The sequence below is a fragment of the Convolutriloba macropyga genome, chromosome 3 (assembly GCF_964194025.1).
Source record: "Convolutriloba macropyga chromosome 3, txConMacr16.3, whole genome shotgun sequence".
Taxonomy (NCBI): Eukaryota; Metazoa; Xenacoelomorpha; order Acoela; family Convolutidae; genus Convolutriloba; species Convolutriloba macropyga.
This window is the reverse complement of record NC_134470.1, coordinates 78,062,638-78,074,637: the sequence shown is the minus strand read 5'-3', so window position 1 is coordinate 78,074,637 and position 12,000 is coordinate 78,062,638. Positions and strand designations below refer to the sequence as shown.

At 35.4% G+C, this 12,000-nt stretch overlaps 1 protein-coding gene across 1 annotated transcript in view; it reads right to left on the bottom strand.

Moving 5' to 3' along the window:
• The window catches only part of LOC142336485 (uncharacterized), a 117,158-nt gene extending 105,805 nt beyond the window's left edge, over positions 1-11,353 (bottom strand). The window contains exons 1-4 of the mRNA XM_075385368.1: positions 11,156-11,353; positions 11,047-11,094; positions 10,664-10,812; positions 6,814-7,333 (exon numbers count right to left, since the gene is read on the bottom strand). Coding sequence (XP_075241483.1) covers positions 6,814-7,333; positions 10,664-10,812; positions 11,047-11,067 — 690 coding nt within the window. The 5' untranslated portion in view covers positions 11,068-11,094; positions 11,156-11,353. The remainder of the gene's footprint in view (positions 1-6,813; positions 7,334-10,663; positions 10,813-11,046; positions 11,095-11,155) is intronic.
• Positions 11,354-12,000: the final 647 nt, after the last annotated feature.

Here is a 12,000-nt window from a genome sequence, read left to right as displayed (position 1 = left end):
CAGCTATATAGATGTATGTTAATACCCCCACATCTTCTCAACACTCAATACTTCCGTTATCCTTCCAGTTTTTAAACATCTCCCCTTTTTTTTAATCAGAGGTAAAAGTTACATTTTAAAATAAAAATCAAAAGTAGTCTCAAAGGGTACACAATGATGTTTCTCGATCTTCCATACGGATCATAAACAAAAAGTGAAAGTCTGGCTGAAGAAAAAAGCTGACCTCGCATATATTCCTCCTTTTTGAAAAAAAGTCGGAACAATTAAGCTAAGACTACCCAATCTCCATCTACTTAAAATGTTAAAACACCCGATTAAAAAATCAAAATAAGCTGAAACAATATTCCCCATAAAACCACATTTTATCAAACATCTGATGAAATACTCGTTCAAATAGCCTGATCTACTATCTAAACATGACCAAAAACAAATCACTTGAAGAAAACCCCCCAATGTGTTAACATATCTTAAGAAAATAAAGAAAGAGCCAAAAACCAAATAGCTACTTTAAAAACCAGAAGGCCAATAACAGCACCTGCTATCGCAAACATCAATCAAGTTAGCAAAACAACGATAAAATCGGCCAAAATCGTCTTTGAAATACATCAAAAAAATTTCTTTACTTTTTCGAGACCCCGAATAATGACTTAAACAATCGTTCAGTTACTTCCATTAACTTAAGGACAAAAAACTCGATAATGCAAAAACAAATATAATCTAGCGTGCAAAATAAAATAGTCAAATACTTCAAATAAGATACAGAAATTGAAGAAAGCCAATATGAAAAAACCCATTGCAGTAAAAAGATATTCAAAAGCAATGAAACATTTTATTGCAGTTATGTGCAAAGTTGAGACGAAATAAAGAGGATTCTCTTCACCACTATCTTCGCCCAATAATTCTTTCATTCTTGTGAGAACATTCATATGAAATAACCCATCATAACCAAACAGCAAAAACGCAGGAACTTTTCAGATCAATTAAACGCATAACAATCATTAGCACATTCTTAAACTCAATAATCTTCTGATTTACAGTCTTCTTGTTAAATGGATGAAAGGTTGCGTCATTCTCTTCACTGCACAACCTAAAACTCAGCAACGTTGCGGTCGTTTGCTTTAGTTCTCCTTCAAAAAATGCTGTAATTTGATTGCTTTAGTTCTCCTTTAAATTATAAGTATCACAGATGTTCAGTTGAATACGACTTCTGGCAAAAAACTAAAATTTCAGAATATGTACTAAGAAAAAGAGAAAAAAAAATGCTTTTCATAATTGCCTTCCGATTACTTTTTAATAAAGTTATTAGAAATATTTACATTGTTACAATTTTAAGCAAATTAGTATAATCTTCTTTATATTACATTTCAAAAAACAATATAGCATCTATATAGATGTATGTTAATACCCCCACATCTTCTCAACACTCAATACTTCCGTTATCCTTCCAGTTTTTAAACATCTCCCCTTTTTTTAATCAGAGGTAAAAGTTACATTTTAAAATAAAAATCAAAAGTAGTCTCAAAGGGTACAAAATGATGTTTCTCGATCTTCCATACGGATCATAAACAAAAAGTGAAAGTCTGGCTGAAGAAAAAAGCTGACCTCGCATATATTCCTCCTTTTTGAAAAAAAGTCGGAACAATTAAGCTAAGACTACCCATTCTCCATCTACTTAAAATGTTAAAACACCCGATTAAAAAATCAAAATAAGCTGAAACAATATTCCCCATAAAACCACATTTTATCAAACATCTGATGAAATACTCGTTCAAATAGCCTGATCTACTATCTAAACATGACCAAAAACAAATCACTTGAAGATAACCCCCAAATGTGTTAACATATCTTAAGAAAATAAAGAAAGAGCCAAAAACCAAATAGCTACTTTAAAAACCAGAAGGCCAATAACAGCACCTGCTATCGCAAACATCAATCAAGTTAGCAAAACAACGATAAAATCGGCCAAAATCGTCTTTGAAATACATCCAAAAAATTTCTTTACTTTTTCGAGACCGCGAATAATGACTTAAACAATCGTTCAGTTACTTCCATTAACTTAAGGACAACAACTCGATAATGCAAAAACAAATATAATCTAGCGTGCAAAATAAAATAGTCAAATACTTCAAATAAGATACAGAAATTGAAGAAAGCCAATATGAAAAAACCCATTGCAGTAAAAAGATATTCAAAAGCAATGAAACATTTTATTGCAGTTATGTGCAAAGTTGAGACGAAATAAAGAGGATTCTCTTCACCACTATCTTCGCCCAATAATTCTTTCATTCTTGTGAGAACATTCATATAAAATAACCCATCATAACCAAACAGCAAAAACGCAGGAACTTTTCAGATCAATTAAACGCATAACAATCATTAGCACATTCTTAAACTCAATAATCTTCTGATTTACAGTCTTCTTGTTAAATGGATGAAAGGTTGCGTCATTCTCTTCACTGCACAACCTAAAACTCAGCAACGTTGCGGTCGTTTGCTTTAGTTCTCCTTCAAAAAATGCTGTAATTTGATTGCTTTAGTTCTCCTTTAAATTATAAGTATCACAGATGTTCAGTTGAATACGACTTCTGGCAAAAAACTAAAATTTCAGAATATGTACTAAGAAAAAGAGAAAAAAAATGCTTTTCATAATTGCCTTCCGATTACTTTTTAATAAAGTTATTAGAAATATTTAAAAAAATAGAGAGAGGCTTCTCTCTTCACGTGCTTTGTACTGCGCTCAATTCGTCAAAATTCCCAGAGCTGTTTTCCCGCCGTTAAAGAAATTGTGCTTATTTTGTAAGGAAGCTGTACGTGTTATTGTGCGTAAACAATACGGGAGGGAAGCTAGGCCAAGGGAGGAGGTATCACGCGCTAAATTGGGTAAATACATATACTGCAAGGGACCTGCAAGGTCGACAAAGCGGAAAATAAGTTAGAATGCCACCACCTCCTATCAATTCATTTACAAACAACACCACACACTCAACACATGCATGCCTTGCCTCCTGCACTTATCACACAAACCACGAACCACCCTCAACACATGCATGTTTAACTCCACTCAGTGACAGTCCTCTTCTTCACATTTTTATTCTCTGCGACTTAAAAGAAAAGATATCGTCATTGTCGTTAATCGTCCGTGTCATAAATTGACTATCTAAGTTTGACTCAAAATTGGTATAAGGTATAGCGTTGAAATACCCAACCAATATCTTGATGAGCCTGATATTTTTCCTTGAACCATGTTGAAACTTCGTCTATATCTTGACGCTTTCACGTCGAGAGGTTATCAAAATGTTCTAGTCTCCTGTCACCGGGTTACCTAATAACATTGACAACAGTTTCTCAAACTGCACGTCGCTCAGCTCTGTGTAGTCGTATGAACCCAAGATCGATCACTCACAAGAACTTAAAATACTATGACGTGCAAGCGTTTCTATCACTGTTTTCCCGGTTTCTCCAGCATTTTATTAAAATTAAGAAAAATGAGCAACAGACTACTGTCAAAGCTCTGAAGACAGGCAGCATTAAATACCGACCGTAATGAAACAACAGAGCTGGAGCTATAACCATGGAAAACCTTCTCATGATAGTTTTCGTGATATCGGACTTAACGGGTTTTTAAACAACAGGTCTCAGAAGGCCGCAAACGGCAAAATACAGACTAAGCTAGGTATTGAAATCACAGAAAAGAAGCGATTTTGAGATAGTTATTGGCGTCCAGGAATGACAACCACCCAAAACTGGAAGAATTGCTCTCGAAGGACTGTCGTGGGCTCGATTGTATTGTAGCCTGCTTTCAAACACGTTGGTGGCTGTTGGATTGCAGTCTTTGGGGGTGATAAGGTCACTAAGGTGCTTCAAGTGATGTTTTTGCTTCCTAATCGTTCAAGAGCAACTAACAAAAATACCCCATTCAAAATATTCTTCCAACCTACTGAACCAACTGCTCTATTATTTATTGAGAAATAAGATCAGGACAAGTGCCTTCGTAAAAACTATTATAAAACAAGACGGCTCAAATTGGTCTCAAATTTGTCAAAATTTTCTTTGAGAGGTATAACTTTTTCTACTGTCAATTCTGCAAAGCTCAAATTGAAGCAGGTTTTCCGGAGCAACGTCGCGTACGACATTCTTTAATATGAAAACTGAAAAACTCTAAAACTATAAATTTACCAGATGAAAAACAACAGTCATTGTCAACTACTTTACAGGATAGAACGGCTTTCCACAGCAACTTGTCGAGTTCAGCCAGAAAAATCAGTCCCAAAACATTTTTTCCAAAAAAAACACAGACAGTAACATGAACAAAACAAATAGCTAAGTGCAACTATTAATTAGCTGGACATGGTTTTGACTACTATCTAGCAGTTTTATTTCATAGAAGTTTTTATTTCATAGAACATTACCTGATTTTTATGTTTGATTATGTTTGACGTGAAAGCCGATCAAGACAGCTATAGCATTTCTGTTACATCAAAACACTAATCAGTATAAGACCAGTTTCAAAATGCAATCAACAAAATCGATTCAAACTCATGTAAATAGCTACTTTAAAAACAAGAAGGCCAATAACAGCACCTGATATCGCAAACATCAATCAAGTTCGCAAAACCACCAAAAAATCGGCCAGAATCGTCTTAGAAATACATCCAAAAAAAAATTTCTTTACTTTTTCGAGACCGCGAATAATGACTTAAACAATCGTTCAGTTACTTCCATTAACTTAAGGACAACAACTCGATAATGCAAAAACAAATCTAGTCTAGCGTGCAAAATCAAATAATCAAATACAAGAATTGAAGAATGCCAATAAGATATAACCCATTGCTGTAAAAGGTGTTTAAAAGCAACCAAACATTTTTTTGCCATTATGTTCAAAATTGAGGCTAAAAAAAAGACGACGACCGGTATCTTCACCCAGTAATGCTTTCATTATTGTGGGAATATACAAATAAAACGACCAATCATGACCAAACAACAAATACGCAGAAATATTTCAGATCAGCTAAACGCATAACAATCAGTCTTCTTGCTATATGGATGAGGAGGTTGCGTCATTCTCTTCACCGAGTTCATGAGTCTAAAACTCAGCAATGTTCTGATCGTTTATTTTCAAGGCTACAGAAAATTAGGATGCTCAGAGCCTGATAGCACAATTTTCAACTTCAAAACAAGCAAGTTCAATGAGTTACAATTGCAGAAATAGTTTACACAAAAGTCAGTGGTTTTGTTTTTTTGGACAATTCTGTTCAACAGAGCCTGCCACTTGCTGTCTAAAAAACAGCCAATTACTACAAAATTTATCCATAGACAAAGATAAAAGATTGTCACGACAATTTGGCATCAAAACACCGGTCGTCAAAAAATGAAGCAACTTTACAAGAATCAAACTTTATATAGACCAATACACCTTGTCGCCGATTAGCAAAGTCTTGTATTATACAATAATGAATTTATAGAGAACGTCTACGGTATCAAGCTCTACGGTATCAAGATTAGATGTGGACTATTAAAAAACAGACAGAAAAAGGACCTTCTCTTCTTTTTAATAATTGCTGAAATGTAATACTTTGATTAAGAGTCTGTAGCTTGTTACTGCTTTTATTAGCTGCTATGGAATAACCTTCAATTAGAGTGATAAAAACTCAGTTGACTTTATCTCCTTCAAAAAAAAGTCAATTTGAAAGTGAGGAAGTAAATTTTGAGTGAAATAAGTCAGGTCTGACCAAAAAGTTGCTAACGCGAATGAACAAAAGCAGATTTGAAGTGATCGTGATGTCATATGATTGTAACAGAAATCTTGACGATGAAAATGATAGCTCACGATCACAGCTAATAATGACAAAAGCATGCACTATTTCATTTTGATATAATAGTTAGGCTCACTGATGTTTCACATTGAGGATACAGTGCTTTGTATCATAAGCAAACAAAAACCGACTAATGTCGGAAGAATTGCTCTCGAACGACTGGCGGGTGGTAAAACATTTGACCACGCCGGGATTCGATCCATTGACCTCCCGATCCCTAACTAGAAGCACTGCCCACTCAGATATCAGGGCCTTATTGTTGCCATGCTGCAACCAATTTTATATTAGCAATAAGCTTTACATCGGAGTGAGAGCAATAGAGATCACTCAAAAATGAAGAACGAAAGCCTGAAAAAGTCACACGAGAAGTCGGGGAGAGTAACGGGAATCTAAAACTGGGCTTTATGTAATTTTCACGTTTCTATTTTTGATTTCTTTTCCGATACTGTGTTCATTTTAAATTCCTTTACTGAGCAACTAATTTTTTAAACACTTCGACTCAATATGCGAAGGATAGAACTAGCTTAGTCTTCGCTCAGGAGCAGAAGCAGAAATCTCCTCTTTTACAGATTCTCTAGCTTTCGGGACTGCAACCAAGTATTCTCAATAAATCATTTGAAAACTATTTCATGACTTAAATAGACAATTAAGTCGAAATTTACATCACACAAAAACCACCCACTAATGAAGCAAAACAAATCAAGAAGATCAGCAAATTTGCTAGGAAAACTAATTGCAACCAAGAACTCGCTGTAGACTGCTATACTTTGAAAACGGACAGAAAAAGTAATGAGAAAAACTGCTTATCGTTACTCGTCAAGTATGCAAGAAAATTGTGACGGAACAGACAAATCTGGTTGACTTTTTTTGGTATTCATGAAATTTCATTTCCAAAACTGAGAAAAGATAACATTCCTCTCGAAGAATTAGATTGCTAATGTCATCGACCTACTGAAATTGACCAAAAAAATCGGTTTAAATGCACTGTAACTATGCTTACCACTTCAGAATTGCTTTCTGGGGGACCATGAGACTTCGTGTCAGCAGCAGCAACATGAGTTGACTGACCTACGTCAACAATATCTTCGTCGACTTTTAAATCCCTGGCTTTAGCAGTTGGCGATTTATCACTTTTCTTCGGTTTCGGAGCAACTTTTGGTGGCGGATTTGATTTTCTTGAGGACTGGATATGATGTCTGCCTTCTGTATTAACCACAGCAGTTTGACGAACCGATATAACAGTTTGTTCACTTGCGGTCGTTGCACTATCTGATAATTTGGGACTGCGCTGGCTGCTATTGCTGGCGTTTGATTTTGTTTCACTTATTGCAGTTTGCTTTGACTTTTCGTATCTTTTAGCAGATGACATTTGGTAACTTTCATTGCTCTCAGTATAATTTGCGCTGACAGTGACCTCGGTTTCGGGTTGTATAATTTCAGTATCCAAGCCAGTAGAGAGGTATTCATTAGAGCTGCCGATAGAATTCCGAATCTCCCATTTTTTTCGTTCTCTTTCTTCCCTAAATAATGTATGTTATTTTTACAATAACTGTAAATTATTTTTGTAAGTATAAAAACGTCAAATCAATCCCAGAAATAAAATCAGTACCAGAAATTAAAATACGAGTAGTTCCTACATACATAGAAAGAATTTGACTTCTATAAACTTGAAAGGTTACTTGACTCTCCATAAGTCATTTCGAAACTCTGGCTCAACATCTCGCTCAAACAACTACCCGGTTCTCAATAAATGCCAGAAGTTCTCAGCGATTTGACGAAGTGTCATGTAGTGAATCTGATTTTCGGAATTTTTTTGTCTATTTGTGTAGTTGTCAGATATGTTAGATATGAATTGCAACTATTTAAATGAACCAATTACGCCTCACCACAGAGTCAATGAGTCCTTTAGCTAATGAGACAATCATAGGAGAACTAAAACAACCAAGAAATTGGAATACTAAAAGATGACTGATTTCTCTAAAAATTATACGAATTAAAACTATCAAATAGCTGATTTGAGGCGCAATGCGACAAGTCGTTAAGGACCAGTAACGGCAAAATTGGCCATCACTAAATATTCAAGAAACAAAAACCGAAAGTATCTAAGCGATATAAACCTTTAGCTGCCCTTTGATTACATGGATTATCTGTTCAAACATTCTGTTCAAAACAAAAAAGTGAAAACATAAGCTAAATTGTTAGACATGCAAAAATTCACACACCAAAAATTGTTCAAACAGATTTCTCAGTCCACTCAAAATTAAAATGAAACTACCCGATTTAAACTACCAAAGCATCAAACCATAGAAAAATTTATTGAAGTTCATTTTTCAACAGATGTGGATAGACTAGAACGGTAGTTACGAAAGAACATTACTGATGATGCAAAAAATTGAAATCGAATGGCCGAGAAAATGTTAAGCTACTTGTTTGAATAACTGTGTTGCTCGCCTTGGATTTTACATCTGCAAAAAAAACTGCTCTTAAGATAACTAAAGGAGCAAAATAATAGCTTCCCCATTATGGTAAAATTACCATGATTGGCGGGAGCTCTAATGGGGAAACCCAATTTCCTAACTCAAACTTCACCAGGGGTTGAAACAGTTATAGTTCTTATTCATGAAATAGTTAATAATTTAAATGGAAGGAAGTTAAAAGAAAGGAAGGAGGTAAATTAGTTAAATGAAAAACAATTAGTCTGAGCATATGTTAGAACGAATTCTTAGTCGCCCATGGAACTTAGTGCCCTGACACGAGGGTACTTGCGTCCGAGTGCTGGGCACGAGGCCGGATGGGGACTACGATTTTTTTTAACGTTTATAGAGAACCAAAGGGTACAAAAGTGTTGACTTTCATTTGAAATTGAGTACAATTTTGCAATTAGTGGAAAAGTTTTCGTTTTAAAAATATATAGGAGTTAAAATAAACGAAACGTCTTTGTCCCGACAGCAAAGCAGCCAATTATTTATAGTGGTTTGATTGATATACCAAAAGTTAGAATTAATTTCGTCTTATTTTTGCTCCAATTTTTGTTAGTTTTAGTGACCGATGAAATCCTGGGTTCTTTAATGACAAATTTTACTGTTGTTGTGGATTTGCTGAACAAAGGGACAAGATCCCAGTCATCAGATTTAAAATATTGTCAAATTGTTTCTGCGCCCTGTACAATCGCAACCCAAAGTGCAGACATTGTCTGAGAATACTTCATTGAAATACTTTCGCATAAATTGCACAATTCTTTGTTTTAACCCCTTGCATTTGCAGAAATTAATATATATTCATCTATTATATATCGCAATTCTAAAAGTTTTGAGAGCAAACTCAGTTCAGGCTTTCCTGTTCTTGTAATTTCAAATTTGAAAGTTTCACGTGTCCACTTATCTCCATTTTTGCTTACTGTCAGCTAAATCAATTCCCTTTTCTCTGCCATCAATTTTTAAAAAAAGATAAGGTCATTCAGATGGATAAGCATTGGCAACGGTAAGATGTTTGAAAAACTTAACTGTTCTATGTAGTACAATTTTGCAGAGTAGTGAAAGAAAAGTTTTCATCTTAAAAATATACAAGAGTTAAAATAAACGAAACGTCTTTGTCTCCGTTAGCAAAGCATTCGATTATTTAGTTTGATTCAAATACCAAAACTAAGATTTAATTCAGTCTTATTTTTGCCCCAATTTTTTGTTAGTTTTAGTGACCGATGAAATCGCACCCCGGGTTCTCTAATGACAAACATTACTGCTATTATTTGCTGAACGAAGGGACATGATCCCAGTCATGAGATCACATTTAAAATATTGTCAAATTATTTCTGCGCACTGTACAATTGCAACCCAAAGTGCAGACATTGTTGTCTGAGAATAATTCATTGAAAAACTTTTTGCATAAATTGCACATTTCTTCGTTCTAACCCCTTGCATTTGCAGAAATTAATATATTCCTCTATTTTATTTCGCAATTCTAAAAGTTTTGAAAGAAAATTCAGTTCGCGCCTTTTCTGTTCTTGTGTTTTCATTTTTCTAGTTTTTTCCTGCCGGGAGCTCAATCAATTCCCTTTTCTCTGCCATCAAATTTGAAACAAAGATGAGGCCATTCTGCTGGATAAATATTGAATACGGTGAAATGATTAAAAATCTTAGCTGTTCTCTGTAATCTGGGTTATACTTTTCAGTTATCCATCGTACTGCTTTCTTTTGAAATTTCTCTTTCAAAAACTATCGGATCGATTTAGTGCTATACAAGTGAGGGTGTATAGCAACACAGGCAGTACCAAAGACTTGTAGAGACCTACCTTGAAAGTTTTATATTAGAACAAAAGTTTCTCCCCAAAATATACAAAACATTGTCTTTTTTCAGTCTCTCTCCTATATGAAACTTCTAATTTAGGTCTGCTGATACAAAAATGCTGAGATCTTGGACTGCTGAATGCGGTTTTCGGGGATCTCTAGACAGGTTTGTAATCGATTTAATTATTACGTCAAGTGCCATATATTATCTCGTTTTTAGGAAGCAGTTTGATTCGATTTTGAACGATTTTCGATCGATCTCTCATTGATACTTTCCAATTGTCAATTGAATGATGTATCGAACTGGCTCTAATAACAATAACCATTTACTAGCAAAAGGTCCACCACAGTTGCTGTTGATGTATAACAAATCTAAAACTATTCAATAAGCATTGCATTAGTTGAAAAAATGGCATTAGTAAGATTGAAAAACGGGTAGGCTCCAAAACATTTTTCAAAAACCATCTCTCATATTACTGTCTCAAGTCAACAATTGCCTCTCGTTTTATTGCTTATACGAATAGGCTTTCTACGCCACAAGAGCCGTATTGTGTAGCGTGATCTTACTTTTCTTCAACCATCTGTTGAAAAGTTTTTATCTTCGGTTTCGTAGAATTCGAAGGCTGCGGATCGGCTTCATTTGATGAAGCAACATCTAAGTAGTCTCCACTTGTTGCTCGCTTCTGCTTCCTCCTGGCCCGCCATTGATCCACAGCCTGAAAAATATCTTGCTGATATTAATGCGCGCCTATTCTATACCCTTCTCTTTATCATTTCTGTTCACTTCTTTCAGCATTTGGATCATAGCTTGCGCCCGTGATTGCATATAGCTTGCACTGCCTGGGCGTATGAAATTGTTATCAAATGATCATTTACTATGCAATGTGTTCAGAATGGGATGTGTATAACATTAAACAATAAAAAAAAATAAACAGCGTTTAAAAGCTTACATCCTCCCAGTTTTCGTCCATTTCAGGAGTCACGCGTACCCATTGAACCTGAAAAGTGTCAATTTTTCAATTTAACAAACAAGTTAATAAGCATGTGCAGCTATCTCACCTCATACTGCTGTTCTCGTAGAGGATTTGATAATAACAAGACGGCTCGCGAAACTGTGTAGCGCAGAAGGTTCCACTATACTTCTCAAGTATTTAAAAAGCTTCTCTTTGCATTTAAAAGCTCGTTTTAATATCAGTTCTGCAAATTATTTCAAAGTAACACTAATTACATTTTTCAGGTCTTTTCTATTATAATCCTCAAGCATAGTGATCAGATAACTCATAGCCCTACAACATAAAATACACAAAACTAAAATAAATGCCCTCCCCAACACTGGGTGAACTTTGGCTGGTCCGCGGCGCTCCCAGCACTACGTCCTCACAAAGCATTTCGTCTTTTTCAATTCTATCAATCAAATGAAAATATTAAACATTAGTTGAGTAAAGTAAAACAAACGAGACAACTGTAAAGTAAAACAAAACTGTGACAAATGTGAAGTAAAACAAATTAGACAAACAAACGAGACAATTAACAGTCTCCCCTCTTCAACAACAGCTCCCATTGAAGCATCAACAATTTCGCGCTGCCATAGTAACCTAGAGCCTCGTATTGTTTTGCTGTTGGGGTTTCGCAAACGCAGAAAACTTGGGTCTTTCCTATTATAGCCGCCATCCCCCTCCCCCCCCCCCCCCCCCCCCAATGAAATTGTAGCCCCTCCCCATTATGGTATAACAACCATATTTGGTGGGGCTATAGGTTATCTGACCACTAAGCTGGGGTGGCTATGCTGGGAAAGACCCGAAAAATCCTTCATTGACAATTTCCACATCAAAGAAAGCAATCCGTTTCTTAGACCTATTGAACTTGTTATGCTGACGCATCTCGCTATTCCATTTACTAATCAT